This window comes from Electrophorus electricus, chromosome 22 (assembly GCF_013358815.1).
Source record: "Electrophorus electricus isolate fEleEle1 chromosome 22, fEleEle1.pri, whole genome shotgun sequence".
NCBI lineage: Eukaryota > Metazoa > Chordata > Actinopteri > Gymnotiformes > Gymnotidae > Electrophorus > Electrophorus electricus.
In genome coordinates, this window is record NC_049556.1 from 12,314,513 (window position 1) to 12,333,853 (window position 19,341).

The 19,341-nt window shown below is 44.1% G+C and overlaps 1 protein-coding gene across 1 annotated transcript in view; it reads left to right on the top strand.

The window, feature by feature from the left end:
* The first annotated feature begins 15,905 nt into the window (after positions 1 to 15,905).
* The window catches only part of LOC113592122 (protein shisa-like-2A), a 10,854-nt gene continuing 7,418 nt past the window's right edge, over positions 15,906 to 19,341 (top strand). Inside the window, exon 1 of the mRNA XM_027032878.2 lies at positions 15,906 to 16,439. Within this exon, the coding sequence (XP_026888679.2) occupies positions 16,258 to 16,439 (182 nt within the window). The 5' untranslated portion in view covers positions 15,906 to 16,257. The remainder of the gene's footprint in view (positions 16,440 to 19,341) is intronic.

Sequence of the window (19,341 nt, forward strand, 5' to 3'; positions counted from 1 at the left end):
TTTACTAGCTATTTATCAGACATACAAGAAAACATGAGAAACCAAAGTGATATATTTAGGCACAAGAAAGGCAAACAACATCCATTTCATACCTGCTATCAGTACAAGTCCTAAAGAACTCTGCAGTGGGAAAGCCATTATACTGACCATTATACTGGCCATTATACTGACCATTATACTGGCCTTTTTACTGACCATTATACTGGCCAATATACTGACCATTATACTGGCCTTTATACTGACCATTATACTAGCCTTTATACTGACCATTATACTGGCCATTATACTGGCCTTTATACTGACCATTATACTAGCCTTTATACTGACCATTATACTGGCCATTATACTAGCCTTTATACTGACCATTATACTGGCCATTATACTGGCCATTATACTGACCATTATACTGGCCATTATACTAGCCTTTATACTGGCCATTATACTAGCCTTTATACTGACCATTATACTGGCCATTATACTAGCCTTTATACTGACCATTATACTGGCCATTATACTGGCCATTATACTGACCATTATACTGGCCATTATACTGACCATTATACTGACAGTGCTGCACTTCAGGTGTGTACTGATGTAATGTGTATACTAACTGTTTATTGTTGCATACTTTGCATACTGGATACTGTGTTGTGGATTTGATTTGGAATGGATAAAATTGCTCTTTCCACTTAATCACCCATAATAACAAAGTGAAAATGTGATTTTAGAATTCTGAAAATAAATATCAAAAGCTGAAATCTCTGATGATTGGAATTTGTGGATGGTGAAAAACGCCTGAGATTCCGATCTCTTAATCCGTCCTGCATGACTGTATGATGAGAGTAAAAGTCAGAGAGGCTCAGTGTTGATGTGTGAGGCCAACTTTCTTCTGCATCCTGATCCCGTCTCCTGCTTTGCACAGTGTGCTTCCAATTGTGCAGGAAACAGAGATTCCTCATGGCCTGACATGCTGTTCGTTAACAGGGAGAGCTGATCCTGGATCAGCCCCCAGATGCATGATAAGCCCCAGGACAGCATGAGTCTAATCAGACTGTACAGCTCAGCTTACAGGGCTCATTGGCGGTGGACAGCTCCTTCCAGAGGGCTTCATTAAAATGGTAGTGAAATCTTCTCTGTGGTCAGGAGGCCAGTAAAGAGAGGCCGTGCAGCACAGGGTCATCTATTAGTCACAGACAAGTACTGCACAAGTCTGAAGAGGAATATGGGAAGTCCAAAATATCCACAGCGGAAGAGACGGATCCACTTCAAACCTTTATGGGTTAGCAAGACAGATGGACAGATGGACAGGTGGATGAATCAAGTGGACTGATGGATGAATGGACTGATGGATGAATGGATGATAGGATGGGTGGGTAGGCTAATCTGACAGAAATGGACAAATAGAGAAAAATGTTTCCATTGTGTAGAGGAAGAGATGTTCTTGAGTCACTTTGTAGGAGTCCAAGTTAAGTCTCGAGTCTCTGGGGTGCAAGTCTGAATCAAGTCTCAAGTCTCTGGATGATTCTGAGTCCAGTCTCAAGTCCTCCATAAAACTTTTTTTTGTATCATTATTTACAGTTTTTAATCTCGTTTATTTATACCCTGGAGGTCTAATGGAAGTCCTGGAGACATTTCCCTGTACCTCCAAACCTGGGAGGTATGAGAATTAGGAATTAGAGGATGAGAATTGGGAATTAGAGAATGAGCTGACTCAACAGTTAAGGTCAGAACACAAGTAAGAAAGTGATTTTCATCCCTCTCATGAGGACCCTACACACTCAGACTGGGCACTAGAGGACTAATTTAAGAGCTGCTCAGCAGGTCTTTTTGTAATTCACCAATCATATTGGAACATTTCAACTGTCTTACTTGTGATCCCATCACAGAGTTCTCAGATCCACATTCACACAAGCCGAGTGGTGAGAGCAGTTGAAAAGGTTAGGGCAGTCATTTTCTGCTGTCTTCATGCACTCTGAGATTGTGACCTTTCATGAGATTAATCCCTTATTGTCTCTCATGACATTTCAAGCCGAATGCTGTAATTGCCTCAGTTTAAACTGAAGTTAGTAGAATAAAAGGCAGATTTCAAATTCTTGTGTGAGTGTAACGGGTTCTGAGGGCATTTAACAGTGAGACAGATACAGTTCTAAAGTACTAACAGAGTGACAGTAATATTGGCAGTAGTCACAGTAGTGGCAGTAGTCACAGTAGAGGCAGTAGAGGCAGTAATCACAGTAGAGGCAGTAGTCACAGTAGAGGCAGTAGTCACAGTAGAGGTAGTAATCACAGTAGTGGCAGTAGTCTTAGTAGAGGTAGTAATCACAGTAGAGGCAGTAGTCACAGTAGTCTCAGTAGAGGCAGTAGTCACAGTAGAGGCCGTAGTCACAGTAGAGGCAGTAGTCTCAGTAGTCACAGTAGTGGCAGTAGTCATAGAAGAGGTAGTAATCACAGTAGAGGCAGTAGTCACAGTAGTCTCAGTAGAGGCAGTAGTCACAGTAGAGGCAGTAGTCTCAGTAGTCACAGTAGAGGCAGTAGTCACAGTAGTGGCAGTAGTCTAAGTAGAGGCAGTAGTGGTAGTAGTCAGAGTAGAGGCAGTAGTCTAAGTAGAGGCAGTAGTGGTAGTAGTCTCAGTAGAGGCAGTAGTCTCAGTAGTCTCAGTAATGGTAGTAGTCTCAGTAGAGGCAGTAGTCTCAGTAGAGGCAGTAATATTAGTGGAGATAGATGATCTGGGTTAAACTCTTATGGCTCAGCGCTGTCGTCTGTTGTTTTGATCCTTTATGAACATGGAATGACGCACAAACTAATCTGTGTCTGACCCAAATCCACTAATTCAGGTCACTTTATCCTTCAAAGCCTGCCAAGCACACACAGGCACACAAAAATTTTCTATGTCACAATCATATAGACATTATTATTATTATTATTATTAATAATAATAATGGATTGCTGAGTTTTCATGTGTCTGTTTTTGATGTGGCTGTTCTTTGAGGCATTGGAATAATTTAATAAGTATGCTGTTTAAGATAGTGAATGAGAGAGAATCAGGCACAGAAATAATCAAAGTGTGTGTGTGTGTGTGTGTGTGTGTGTGTGGCTACATGGAACAGCTGGGTTTTCAAATATTTTTAAAAATATGTTGGCAATCATTTCAGCAAGTATCCTATTGCATGCAGAGTTTGTGCATTGAGCACGTAATGAATTAATCATATTAGATCAGTTCAGTGATATACCTAGTTAAGCATATTAGATTAGGATCAATGGTAAACGGAATTAAGCATATTAGATTAGGTTCAGTAGTTAACTGAATTCATTATATTAGATTGGTTCAGTAATACACTGGATTAACTATATTAGTTCAGGTTCAGTGGTAGACTGAGTTGAGGTTAACATGACTAATTGGAATACTCCCGCCTGACTGTTCACTGGGATGTTTAACATGAAGTGCCTATGTGGGATAAATTAGCAGTCAAATAAAGTCCTACATGAAACAACATGTTCCTTGTCTCTGACTTCATCATCAACTAGTGAGATCTGAGCTGAAAGAGCATGTCTGTGTGTAGGCTTAAGGAAAAGGGCATAAAGGTCGTAGAGGCATGGTGGCTAAATCGCTAGGGAAGTGCACCACGGAGAAGGTGTGGCTAAATAAGCCCGTCTGTGTAACATACTGTAACGCGTCTGTGTAACATACCATAACGCGTCTGTGTAACATACTGTAACGCGTCTGTGTAACATACTGTAACGCGTCTGTGTAACATACTGTAACGCGTCTGTGTAACGTACCATAACGCGTCTGTGTAACATACTGTAACGCGTCTGTGTAACGTACCGTAACGCGTCTGTGTAACGTACCGTAACGCGTCTGTGTAACGTACCATAACGCGTCTGTTTACCATACCGTAACGCGTCTGTGTAACGTACCGTAACGCGTCTGTTTACCGTACCGTAACGCGTCTGTGTAACGTACCATAACGCGTCTGTGTAACGTACCGTAACACGTCTGTTTACCGTACCGTAACGCGTCTGTGTAACGTACCGTAACGCGTCCTAAACAGAGCTGACAACAAAAGGAGCTGTGGGCAAAAGTTCTGACTTTTTCTGTTCTTATTCGCATGCTTGTGTGTCTGCGCTGAAAATAAGACGTCTGTGGGTGTCTTACAACCTGCAGTAGAGGAGAAACAAAAGGTTTTGTGTCTAGATTGTTGCTGTAGCTGGTGGAATATTAACATTTGTAATAGGTGAGTCTATGAGGACACTGTTCATGACCAGCAGAGCCTGGACACCAGCAGCAGGGTCCACAGTTAGCCTGGGGGGTCTGGCTCTTCTTTCAGCACCCCAGTGAGAAGATCTACTGCCCTGCTCTGATGAGGAGATGACAACCGGTAGTCTCTCTCCTCACGGGCTCTGTTCGAGGCTAAAGAAAATAAATTTCCTTAATTGCTTCCTCTACCAGGAAAAAGGTTTTGAATAGAGCATAATGGTCTGTTCAGAGGAACTGAACCCTCTCTCATGGTTCACGGAAGCATTCAGTGGTAGCTGATGTACATTCCTAGTGACTAAAATTAAGATTCTTTTTTCCCCCTTTACGACGATGCAGTGTAGAGCACTTGAAGCTCTGTTAGAGTTTTTACAGAACATCATTGGAGTTACAGCTCAAGAAGACTGTCAGTCACAGTCTCTGAGGGACTGCAATAGCCCCTCAGTAAACTTCACTGGATTTCTTATGTGGGACTGATGGATCTAAGAGCCATTACTAAGAAATGCCATTCAAGGATTCCACAGGAAGTGTGGGGAGATCGTAGAGTTCCTATGGCAGGAAGTGAGTCATGCTTAAAGGTGCCTTATAATGGAAAACCTGTTTACCTTGGCAGAGGTGAACAAGGAGAGTTCAGTACATGGAACTGATGCGCCATGAACCCCAAACTCTGGTGTCACCTCCTTCAAACCTAAGGAGGACCGGGTTGGAAAATGGGCCAGTTCCAAAAGTCCTGGTCTTGACTGATTAAAATGCTTAAACGCTCTTTGGCTCACCTCTCACAGTTAGCATGATTGATGCTGACCTGCTGATTCTGTGTGAGCCACCATGATGTATCACCTGTAAACCAATCAGAGCAGAACTCGTCAATTATTCATGAGCACCCAAAAATGGTTGTAGAAAAGAAAATAACCAGCTCGTTTCATTCTAGGACCAATTTGATTATAAAATGAATAAAATTAAAAATGAAGGCAGTAAAACTATTATATATTGTCATATAAAAATAAAGGATATATATAACACCTCTCTAATCCAACATATTTTAAAAACCCCTCTCATCAAAACATCCTTAGGGCTTCACTCTTTTCATCTCTGAAAACCTTCCACATGGAACCACATGGAAGGCAATGACACAGCTTGTTGTTATATCAGAGTGATCTGGAGACAGTATCTGATGGCGTGGGGTCTGGGCTGCAGCGGATGTGGTCTGTGTTTATTGGCTCTTATATAACAAGGCTGTTCCATTTAAAAGGGTCCTTCAAATAGGAATCCTGCCATGAAGACTAAGAGGTTTCTGAGAATTTTTGAGGATACCGTCTGCGTATCCGCAACATTCGGTTGCCCACAGTCCTCTGCTCGTGTTCTCTGTTTATTATAAATCATAAGAAACTGGTTTTTTTTTGTGAATTTCAATAAAATCCACTTTACACTAATCAAATCTTATATCTTATGCACGGAAAAAACACACCGTTGAATCAGTGCTTCTCATTACAGAGGGACCACTTGAGGTTCCATTTATTTGCTCGGTACTTACAGTGAATTTGGAAATGTTCCAAGGGTGAAAGAGAGAGTGTAAAGAGACAAATGGAATAAAGAACATTAGGGTTTTGGTGATGCAGCTAGACCGTTGGACATGCCTTCTGTATTTGTGGTCATTGGTAGAAGATGTGGGACACATTCCCTCTCCACACTGCCCTCTGTTGGTGCCTGGGAGTGCTGCAATGCCCTGCTCATATTTCACAGTCCTCATGGCTTTCAGTGGAGAGACGATGGAGTGCTGGATTCAGCCGCACTGAGCGTGTCTCTTTTCCTGCCAGACTCACAGCAGGGTTGTCATGACCCAAATGGAAGTCCAGCACCAATTAAGTCAGCAGCAGACAGAGCGAAAAGGAGACAGGCCAAAAGTCCAAGTGCACCAGGGCCATATGTAGGAGTGTGTGTGTGTGTGTGTGTGTGTGTGTGTATGTGTGTGTGTGTGTGTGTGTGTGTGTGTGTGTGTGTGTTTGGTGAGGGTGGGGAAACAACTAGAGAGACCACACAAACAAATATGATATCTTGTTAAAGTCTTAAAGTCTGTTAGCTGATATTAATATTTTAAACATTGTTTATTGGTATTGTAGTTGTTGCTCTTATAAATATGCATGTATTGTTATTGTTTTTTATTATTATTGTTATTATTATTACTGTTATAATTTATTATTATTTTTTTATTATCATTATTATTATTATTATTATTATTATTATTATTATTATTATTATTATTATTACTGTTTGTAACGTTGCTGCTGGCCCGGACGCACAAACTCCCTTGACAACGTGAAACATTTAATGACAGTAAACACATACAACAAGGGTCGCACACATAACACCGACGGAAAACATGACTGTACACTTAACGTTAAACATAGACCACCGATACATTAACATACGATTACACAAAATAACGTTACGGCTAGAATAAGCAGGATCGGCACAGACGTGGCGACAACGACCAACAAAGTGCGCGCGCACGGACCAGGCTTTAAATAGACACGAGACATTAACATTAAAGCCTGTGCACGTGTGTGTGGTTACAACTCAAACAACGTAACGTGACTTATGCGGGAGGCGTTATCATTGTTATAATAATAACAGTTTATTATTATTATTATTATTATTATTATTATTACTACTATTATTATTATTATTATTATTATTATTATTATTATTATTATTATTGCTACTATTACTGCTTGCACTGAATATTTGCTACAAGATATTGTGACTATATACTGTTACATACAATCATGTCAATAAAGCCATCTTGAGACACACACGTGGGGGGGGGGGGAGAGAGAGAGATAGAGAGAGAGAGAGAGAGAGAGAGAGAGAGAGAGAGAGACGGATAGACACCCGGGGGGCGTTGCAGAGCCTGGTTTGTTATGTTAGCTTTATTAAGTGAACTGACTAACTCGGTACACTCCAGCCCTGCAGAATTAAAGCTGCTCTGGATGTGATATCCAGGCTGAAAACAGAATTTGAGCTGGATGCAGTGCTGAACTGCTTTTACAATAGGCAATGTTGGGAATATCAGATTAAAGTGTTCCTGATGGACAAATGTCACTTATTTTTCCAAATTCCCAGGACTAGAATCGGTCATAAATAGGGATGGAGTTGTATTCTTTGCTTTTGAGGAAATGAAACTTGATCGGAGGGGAATTGTGTGGAATAATTAAGTTGTTTTTAATGCAGTGAAACCCTATAATATAAACCACAGAAAAAAGATTTACAAAATCAAAATGCTTGTCTTTGTTATTATTGCTTGTTTAATATTAGTGACTTAAAATGAATTTATGTTGGCATTCACATTTATAATCTTATAGTTATGCAGGATTCAACACTACTCAACACCACGAGCACGTAGGACGTTTATGTATAAGTGTGCCATGCACTAGACTACATGGTCAAGGACCCCGCCAGCTCCTCACTGTACTCCTCACATACCCGCGCTCCTCACTCTACTCCTCGCATATCCGCGCTCCTCACTCTACTCCTCACATACCCGCGCTCCTCACTCTACTCCTCACATACCCGCGCTCCTCACTCTACTCCTCACATATCCCCGCTCCTCACTCTACTCCTCACATATCCGCGCTCCACACTCTACTCCTCACATACACGCGCTCCTCACTCTACTCCTCACATACCCGCGCTGCTCACTCTACTCCTCACATACCCGCGCTCCTCACTGTACTCCTCACATACCCGCGCTCCTCACTGTACTCCTCACATACCCGCGCTCCTCACTCCACTCCTCACATACCCGCGCTCCTCACTGTACTCCTCACATACCCATGCTCCTCACTGTACTCCTCACATACCCGCGCTCCTCACTCTACTCCTCACATACCCGCGCTCCTCACTGTACTGCTCACATACCCGCGCTCCTCACTCTACTCCTCACATACCCGCGCTCCTCACTCTACTCCTCACATACCCGCGCTCCTCACTGTACTCCTCACATACCCGCGCTCCTCACTCCACTCCTCACATACCCGCGCTCCTCACTGTACTCCTCACATACCCGCGCTCCTCACTCTACTCCTCTCATACCCGCGCTCCTCACTGTACTCCTCACATACCCGCGCTCCTTACTGTACTCCTCACATACCCGCGCTCCTCACTGTACTCCCCACATACCTGCGCTCCTCACTGTACTCCTCACATACCCGCGCTCCTTACTGTACTCCTCACATACCTGCGCTCCTCACTGTACTCCTCACATACCCGCGCTCCTCACTCTACTCCTCACATACCCGCGCTCCTTACTGTACTCCTCACATACCTGCGCTCCTCACTGTACTCCTCACATACCCGCGCTCCTCACTCTACTCCTCACATACCCGCGCTCCTCACTCCACTCCTCACATACCCGCGCTCCTCACTGTACTCCTCACATACCCGCGCTCCTCACTGTACTCCTCACATACCCGCGCTCCTCACTGTACTCCTCACATACCCGCGCTCCTCACTGTACTCCTCACATACCCGCGCTCCTCACTGTACTCCTCACATACCCGCGCTCCTCACTGTACTCCTCACATACCCGCGCTCCTCACTGTACTCCTCACATACCCGCGCTCCTCACTCCACTCCTCACATACCCGCGCTCCTCACTCTACTCCTCACATACCCGCGCTCCTCACTGTACTCCTCACATACCCGCGCTCCTCACTGTACTCCTCACATACCCGCGCTCCTCACTGTACTCCTCACATACCCGCGCTCCTCACTGTACTCCTCACATACCCGCGCTCCTCACTGTACTCCTCACATACCCGCGCTCCTCACTGTACTCCTCACATATCCACGCTCCTCACTGTACTCCTCACATACCCGCGCTCCTCACTGTACTCCTCACATACCCGCGCTCCTCACTGTACTCCTCACATACCCGCGCTCCTCACTGTACTCCTCACATATCCACGCTCCTCACTGTACTCCTCACATACCCGCGCTCCTCACTGTACTCCTCACATATCCACGCTCCTCACTGTACTCCTCACATACCCGCGCTCCTCACTGTACTCCTCACATACCCGCGCTCCTCACTGTACTCCTCACATACCCGCGCTCCTAACTGTACTCCTCACATACCCGCGCTCCTTACTGTACTCCTCACATACCCGCGCTCCTCACTGTACTCCCCACATACCTGCGCTCCTCACTGTACTCCTCACATACCCGCGCTCCTTACTGTACTCCTCACATACCCGCGCTCCTCACTCTACTCCTCACATACCCGCGCTCCTCACTCTACTCCTCACATACCCGCGCTCCTCACTCCACTCCTCACATACCCGCGCTCCTTACTGTACTCCTCACATACCCGCGCTCCTCACTGTACTCCCCACATACCTGCGCTCCTCACTGTACTCCTCACATACCCGCGCTCCTCACTGTACTCCTCACATACCCGCGCTCCTCACTCTACTCCTCACATACCCGCGCTCCTTTCTTCTGCTCCAGTTCGGTTCTTAACTCTGTGTTCGAGTCTCTGGTCTGATGTTTCCTCTGTACCAGGAACAGACTGTGACTGTTAGATGGTGTTTGAGATGGCATGACAAGCATAAGGCAGGTATTGAAGATCAGGCCATCTGAGTTGGAGCTGGTTACTCTCCCCTCCTCGGTCATATAAATCAGGTGCTTCAGGAGATCTAAATGATGGTTTTGGACGGCACCGACATTACTTTACCTAACCAAAGTTTTGTTCAAACCATGCTTATTAAAACCTATGTGAAGCATAATCAGTACAGAGAGCCCAGGGCTTGTATTTGTTGAAGTAACCTAACAGGCTATTCAATTATCTCAGTTCATGTCAAGTGTAGATGCAATTAGAAACAGAAAATTAGACACACAAAAGATAGACCTACCTCTAAACGGCCGACGATATAGACCAGGAGTGTTTCTTGAGGACCTGTCCTACTGGGGCACACACAAGATTATCGGGGCACAGCTCGACCCCTTTATGTCTCCACTCAGTTGAAGGGGCAGAACCGTGCACGTGCTTTTTTAAAGGGTCCTCTCTGCTTCTGCACCAGCCTCCGTTTAGTTTTTCCCTGCTTCTCACCCCTGTACCCTACTGCATGAGCCTCTGGTGCAATAGGTAGTGCAACCGTTCAAAAGAATACCAAAAAATATCAAATAAAATTAAATACCTGGAAGAATCGCGCTGAATACATATAGATATGTATAGTGACAGCAGTGGGATGGAAGCGAGAGGAGGCGGGTCAGTAAAGAGGTACTCTTTATTTTCTATCGGTTTGTCCCGATGGATGCACGTAACCTCAAACACAAAATACAGAGGAGCTAGTCTTCCTCTAGACAAATGATTAAACGTTGTTCGACGTGACGTAGTAGGACCATTAATATGCAGCTCCGTCTCCTGGGATCTGTGGGTTGAAATAGAGCAGGGAGTGAATGTGGAACAGGTGAAAGCAATCAGTAGTCAGGGGACTGGGAACGGGGCAGGTGCGAGGTGTAGTCCTATATATATATATATATATATATATATATATATATATATATATATATATATATATATATATATATATATATATATATATATATATTTTTTTTTTTTTTTTTTTTTTTTTAATTATGATATTATTAATTTATATGTCACCATTATATATATATATCTATATCTATCTCTATCCCTGTTACAATCTAAATAGCCATGATATTCTTGAGCCAAGATCAAGGCAAGTCTGTATCAAATCACAGAACAGTGTGTGACACCAGTCCAGTCTGAACGATCACAGAACAGTGTGTGACACTAGTCCAGTCTGAACGATCACAGAACAGTGTGTGACACTAGTCCAGTCTGAACGATCACAGAAGCACTCATGTGAGCTCTGGGTGTAACTGCATGCAAAGGAAGTTTTCACCTGGATGAAACATTCAGGTTTTTTGCTTTAAGCTTGCTCCTGTCCACTTGTTCTTGTTATTGTTATTGCAACATTCAGGTTTCTTTGATGCTGAGAGGTCTTAGCAGGTCAAGATTACTGCACAGTGATCACTTGAGCATGAGAATGGCTGAAGAAGCTTTGGAGGTTGCCTGCTGCATACGACATCAAAAAGCTGCTCAGATGATGATAGAGTGAGGCCTTGAGATGCTTTTAATGCACTTTTCAAGGTCTGTACCATTCTGAGACTGAGACTAAGAGTGCATTCTCTCGGCAAGGCCATTTGTTGACAGAATGGTGTTGACTTAATGCACTGAACTCCATTAGCTTGCATTCTAGTGACACAGTGGTCCCTTGTTACTGTCAAGTTCCTCCGGGTAGCCAAAACAGCTGAACATCTCAACAAGTTTCTCTGATGCCTTCCTTGTAGTAGTTGATTACATGACAGCAATTTCAGGCTAGTTGCTTGATATCTACCACCACCAAAAATAGTCTTTCCTCCAGCAGACCAATGAAATCCACACGTATTCACTACCAAGGGATCTACCAAGGGTGGTTGTAGAAGCGCAGGCTGTGGTACGCGTCCAATTTTCTGTCATGAGGAACATGACTTGGCTTTCATCTGCTCATCCAGACCAGGCCACCAAAAATAGTTCCTTGCTGCTTAGAAATAACTCCTTCATTTGTACCATACCACAGAGTCCAGAGCGAGTAGCTGTTGTAAGACTTCCCTCCTCAAATGGATGGAAAAACATTTTTATTGCTGTCGTGATACCAAAATTTTGGTTTCGATAACACTTCCAGGTCATGAATTTCTAAACTGATACTGAAATGATACCACACCATAGTGCTATCAGGATACCAGATGTTTTGTTTCAATACCGATAGCAAGTCAAAGTCTTCATACATTATGAAACTCCTCAATTATGCATCTGAACAACATTAAAATACCTATAGGACAAACAGATTTCTAGTATATTGTATTTTCCACAAACCTGGATGTTGCAGCAGTTTTGTCACAGAACGCTGGCCACCTGGGAGTCATGTGATTTAGCCTTCCACGTGCAGTGGGAGGGCTGTTTTGTTTGTAACCATATCTGCACCTTTATGTACACAAACCCTTGTCATTGTGTGCAGTGTGTTGGTCATTGTTGATGTAGCGTGTAGATGTAAATCTTAGCGTCATCATTGTCAACAAGTACTTTTCATCGTTAAAGGTAGTCGTGTTTATTGTTCTGTTCAGTGTTAATCGTTAAGTGTTTTCACATGTATTGCTTGTGTTATATGTGAGTGCCTTTATGTTTTATGTAATTAAATGTTCGTCCGTGTGGAGAGAGTCTGTGCATCCTGCTCCATACCCTTCGGCACTCGGGCCAGCACATTACAATTTTGAACATAAACAATCACTTGTAGTTATATTAGTTTAGCGGTATTTAACATTTGATCTTTAAGGAACTCTGTGATATCAATCGGCCAGTAATAAACCTCGTTGTTTTCACTGATGTTAGTCTTTTCCCCAGATAATGCTCTCCCAGGTAGCATGTGGAGTGGGAGGTTTAACATACGGACCATGTCAGTGGTTGAGTTCATCTTCAAAAACATCCATTTTTTTATTTGCCTGAAAAATCAGATATTTGGGCTACAATTATGGGACAAAGGCTGAGTTAGGTGAAAACAGTAGATAATTGGGCCTGTAATTTTCTCATGGAGGGAAGGAGAAAAACACCAACATTTTGGATTTGGACAGAAGTAAAATCACAGAGGAGCACCTACAAAAAGACCTACATTACATGTAAATGTAATGCCATTAAATTAATACGGCTATCAACGACATTTCCAGTAGGCTATGTATAAATATGTATATTACTACTGCAGAGAGATTTTTCAAAGACTGTATTTCTTTCATGGAAATAACAGAGGAGGGAACTCATCAGCTCTCATCTGTGGGTCTTTGAACTCCGTGATAAGGTCAGGATGTTTGTCCGGAGGCAGGTCCAGAGGCTTAGCCATAGGAACAGGAAAGGCGGCGTCTCTCACACCGGGAACAGGAACCAGATCAGGATGGACGGCGTCTCTCACACCGGGAACAGGAACTGGATCAGGACATGCAGCGTCTCTCACGCCGGTAACAGGAACCGGATCAGGATGGGTGGCGTCTCTAATGCCGGGAACAGGACCAGGATCAGGATCAGGACGGATGACTTGTGGGATAGCCACGGGCACTGGTGGGGTGACCCTGGAGGAACACACAGACACAGAACCCTCTCGGCGGCTCCCAAGGCTCGTGCAAGTGATAGGGAGCTTGCAGTTGTGCTTTAGTGCGCATCAAGTACCAAACCATGGATTGTGTGTGCATTAACTCCGCCTACTCATATCTTGCACTGCAGGCTGCTCCCCCCTGCAGCATTGGTCAAGACAGGTAGACTCTCGGCACTTACCTGGAATCTCATCGTTATCTGCTTCTTCCAGGAACAACAAGATTGTTGCCCATGTACCTGCAGCTCTGGTTAGGGGATGCTGAGATGTAAATAACTCCGACTGTGTGGAAACAGCTGGAGTTTCGTCCCAGTGAAACCACCTCCCAGAGTCTCACTCTCTCGCTGCGTCCTTGTTTGGCTGTTCATTCTCTAACGTTGAGCGGTAAGGACGCGGACGCATGTGCGGACAGGAGTGAGATTTAATAGGGGCAAATCCAAAATCAGAATCGTTATAGCAGTCCAGGGTCATAGAGCCAACACGGAGAGCACGGGGATACATGAGTAACTAAACACAAATGCATTGAAGCCTAACAATGAACAGCCAAAAACACAAGGTTCAAGACAGGGTTTAAATACAAGAAACAAAAGGTAGAAACGAGGGACAGGTGCAAGCAATCAAACGAGTGGTGGAGAAAGCGAAACTAAGACATGGAACCAAAACACAAAAGACAGGGAAACCACGGAAGCTGGAACCTGGGAGGGACTAATCATGACATCAGGATGTTTGTCCAACAGATGTTTGTTCAGATTTGATGTGTTGTAAAACAGTGTTTGCACAACAGTGTTGCAGTATTTAACAGGCTCTTCTTCTTCATATCCACTTTTAGGCTGAAATATTTCCATATTCCCCTTTGTGTCGCCTCTTTGTCAGTTACCAGTATATGGTGCAATATGGTGCAACATTAACAACCAGTGGCTTCCATCACTTCTGAGATGGCCTTCTCTGTGCCCTTCCACACGTGCAGATAACAGCAAAACTACCCAGAGGTGAAGGTCGATGATTGAGTTTCACTTTTGTCTTCTGACGTAAGGACATATGTTTTAGACACTCAGGTGAATGGAGGAGTTGGGTTGTCAACGGATCATCTGAGGGTGAGTTGGGTCAGATGGAAAAGGTGTAGTGAGTCTGTCTGGAATGATTTCCCCTCTCAACTGGTGGCAACATGTCGGCAACTCAAAAACTTGATGGGGGACACCAACGGTGAGGGAACCAGTCAAGCAGGAGAAGGAAGCTTTCTGAGCTTGGATGGTTCGTAGAGCTCCTGGTTTTTTGAATGGTACCAAGGGATGAAAAAGGTTGTGGCTTCGGTAGATGCAGAAAAAAATTACAGGCCATGGGAGGAGTTTGGAGAGGCCATGGACAATGACCTTCATGGACACCATCCATGCTGTGCTCAGAACTCTTTGAGGAGCTTCTTAAACCTAAAAATATTCCTTCTATGAGGAAGGACCAAGGACTACATGGTCAGATTCCATATTCCTGGCCAAAATCACTGAGGTAGAATGCTCCACACTGGCCAAGCACCAGGGCTGGATGGGATTCGTCCAGAATTGCTGAAGGCCCTGGATGAGGAGAGGCTGTCTTAGCTGACACACCTCTTCAACATCTCATGTACCTTGGAAACGGGACCAGAGAGTGTGTGGAATCTATAGAGATATACTACTTCTCAGCCTTCCTGGGAAAGTCCATGCCAGAGAACTGGATAGGAGACTTCATCCAATTGTCGAGCTTCAGATTCAGGGGGAATAACACAGATACTTTCCTAGCTGTGGAATGGTAGAGAGAACCTCCCCGACTGGAGGAGTTTGAGTATCTCGGGGTCTTGTTCTCCTGCCACAGAAATCTGTTCAGATGCAGGATAAGAGCACTTTATTCAGTGTGTTGTTAAAACATGTATGTGCTGCCCCTGACTCCTCTGCTGCCCCTGACTCCTCTGCTGCCCCTGACTCCTCCGTGTTCTATATGATATTACTTTTTTTTTCATGTATGTGTTCTCTGTCTGTAGCAGTTTTGTAATTGCATACTTTTATGCATTCTTTAAAAAACAAATAACAACAACAAAAGCATTAAAAATACCAGGTGTAAATGACTATGTATTTTTAAAGGTATTTTTTCAGCTATGCACTTGTGACCAGATATCACCTTTACCGTCGTTACTTCTAAATTCATCTCCTTTTTATTCCCACATATTGGATGCCGCATTTAGTACGTAAAGGTTGACAATATTACTAGAGCTACATGTTCTACGTTTTTTGTTGTTGCTGTTTTTGTTTTGTTTTGTTTTGGGGTTTTTTGTCACAAATTTTGTCACACATTTTTTAAATCAAAACGTGCAGCAGTTTAAAACATGTTAAAACGTGCAGCACAGTAAGGAAAGTAACATCTGAAATTGAACAAATGTCCTTATTTAGTCTGTTCAGCAATGAAATGGACGGTGGACCAAAACGCAGCGCGGTTTCCTTGAGAAGCCACTTACTGAATGTTTTCGCAAGCTGAGAGCAACACAGGAGGAAAGAGCAAGGAAAGGAGTGTCCAACGGAACAAAAAGGCGGACACGCATTAGACATCCACAGCTGACCTGTTATTCTGCGTGTTTTTTTCCTTTGAAGAGACTGTTATGATTTAATATCAGCAAACGATTGTTGCTACGTGACCACCGCAGAAGAGTCGGAATGGCAAACAGAAGAGCGCAGAACCAGCCGCAGTGATGTTCGTCTGTCACTTTGGCAACTTGGAGAACCCTTTTCACTTTAGCACTTTCGCCCGCAGACTTTCCGCTCTTTCAGTTCGGTAGCGAGGATGACTTCGCACTGCGCGAGTTACTACAGCACAGACAAAGCTTTCGTCAACGCCTTCACGTGCCCGAAACCGGACGGCGACGTCACTGCTGCGTTCTGCTGTGGTTTCAACGACATAAAATACTGCTGCGATGATCCCAACAGTTTTTTCCCTTATGAATACGGATACATGTGGTGGCTGAGGTAAGAAAGCGCTTCATTCAGCCTGTTCAGACTACCAACTCCACGCGCGCAAAGCCAAAGCTCCAGCGTGCAGTAGCACGCGCGTCCGGTTATTACCGGCGTGATCGGCCGCGTGTGTGATGGACAGTCCGCGTGGGTCTGAAGCTGCTGTGTGTGTTTAGCGGGGTTTTAGATACATTTCAGTTCTAACACAGATCTTAGGGGTTAACACATATGTCGATGTTTGATTAAAATTCCGTTACGCAAAAGAAACACTACTTATGTTTGCTGAGATTCCCACAGAAGCCCGCGAGCCGCTCCTGTATCCCTGCTGCCTTTAGTCGTCAGCCTTTAACATCGCGTCTGAGACCAGCACGTGGTGCAGGGGTCGGAGCACAACATCCCCGGAATTTAAAACGAGTTGAGCTACTTCCGACAGTTCTGCTCAATTATACATTAATGGCCCTTTCTATGGGTGCCGGAGTTGCCTTTGAAAGCACGAGATACAACATTTACGCTTCTGCGTCTGCACTGCATGTCTGCGTGCACTCCAGGGTGCGTTTGTCCATCTGGGGAGCCGAACGCGGGAACAATTCCAATCATACACATCATAATCCCTTCATATCACAGTCATCTCAGCAGAACTGTGGGATTGCAGAACATTGGGTGTAAACTAGAAGTAAAGACACGAAGCAAAACTTCCTGAATTAAAAATTAATTATGAAGTTAAAGCTTATAGATATATTTTTATAATTTTTTTAAATATAAATTGTTAACAAGGTCTATGTCAGTCTACCCTGGGACTGTCTGAACCAATGTATTTAACTTTAAGAATGTTTCTAATGTTTCAAAAAAGTCCTATAAAACACTTCTCAATGCATTACAGATAAAAAAGGAGATGATAATTGAATTTACGTCAGATTCAGTATCCGAGATGACAATGTGTAAACAGTGTAAGATGTAAGATGGACATTTAGTGTAAGATGGACATTTATTCTGTGACACTTGTAGTTTAATTTTGAAAGCTGTGACAATCAAATTGGATTACACTTTCTTCTGATGCCTCCTTTATGTTATGTAGAGATGCACACTGATAATTGATCGGTGATCATTGAAACTGGTGAAACTCAACAGGGTTAAGATTAGAGTTCAGGATTAGGGTTTGGTTTTGGGTTGAGGTTTGTTAAGGGTTAGCTTTAGTAGAATCATGCACTTGACATGCAGGAGACATGCAGGCATCTACAAGGGACCATCAGAATAAAGTTTTAGGATGAGTTGCAGCCCAGTACTGGTGGGCCAAGTACTGGTGGCAGTGATGAGGCGGTTGGGCCCATCTGAAGCGAACACTGAGACGTCCTGAAGTTGCTCAGTACATCCAGCCATACAGGGGTTATTACCTCATCCAGCCATACAGGGGTTTATTACGTCATCCAGCCATTCAGGGGTTTATTACCTCATCCAGCCATTCAGGGGTTTATTACCTCATCCAGCCATACAGGGGTTATTACCTCATCCAGCCATACAGGGGTTTATTACGTCATCCAGCCATTCAGGGGTTTATTACCTCATCCAGCCATTCAGGGGTTTATTACCTCATCCAGCCATTCAGGGGTTTATTACCTCATCCAGCCATACAGGGGTTTATTACGTCATCCAGCCATTCAGGGGTTTATTACCTCATCCAGCCATTCAGGGGTTTATTACCTCATCCAGCCATTCAGGGGTTTATTACCTCATCCAGCCATACAGGGGTTTATTACGTCATCCAGCCATTCAGGGGTTTATTACCTCATCCAGCCATTCAGGGGTTTATTACCTCATCCAGCCATACAGGGGTTATTACCTCATCCAGCCATACAGGGGTTTATTACGTCATCCAGCCATTCAGGGGTTTATTACCTCATCCAGCCATTCAGGGGTTTATTACCTCATCCAGCCATACAGGGGTTATTACCTCATCCAGCCATACAGGGGTTTATTACGTCATCCAGCCATTCAGGGGTTTATTACCTCATCCAGCCATTCAGGGGTTTATTACCTCATCCAGCCATTCAGGGGTTTATTACCTCATCCAGCCATACAGGGGTTTATTACGTCATCCAGCCATTCAGGGGTTTATTACCTCATCCAGCCATTCAGGGGTTTATTACCTCATCCAGCCATTCAGGGGTTTATTACCTCATCCAGCCATACAGGGGTTTATTACCTCATCCAGCCATTCAGGGGTTTATTACCTCATCCAGCCATTCAGGGGTTTATTACCTCATCCAGCCATACAGGGGTTTATTACCTCATCCAGCCATTCAGGGGTTTATTACCTCATCCAGCCATACAAGGGTTTATTACCTCATCCAGCCATACAGGGGTTTATTACCTCATCCAGCCTTTCAGGGGTTTATTACCTCATCCAGCCATTCAGGGGTTTATTACCTCATCCAGCCATACAGGGGTTTATTACCTCATCCAGCCATTCAGGGGTTTATTACCTCATCCAGCCATTCAGGGGTTATTACCTCATCCAGCCATTCAGGGGTTTATTACCTCATCCAGCCATTCAGGGGTTTATTACCTCATCCAGCCATACAGGGGTTTATTACCTCATCCAGCCATTCAGGGGTTATTACCTCATCCAGCCATTCAGGGGTTTATTACCTCATCCAGCCATACAGGGGTTATTACCTCATCCAGCCATTCAGGGGTTATTACCTCATCCGGCCATACAGGGGTTATTACCTCATCCGGCCATTCAGGGGTTATTACCTCATCCAGCCATTCAGGGGTTATTACCTCGTCCGGCCATTCAGGGGTTATTACCTCATCCAGCCATTCAGGGGTTATTACCTCATCCAGCCATTCAGGGGTTATTACCTAATCCAGTCATTCAGGGGTTATTACCTCATCCAGCCATTCAGGGGTTTATTAC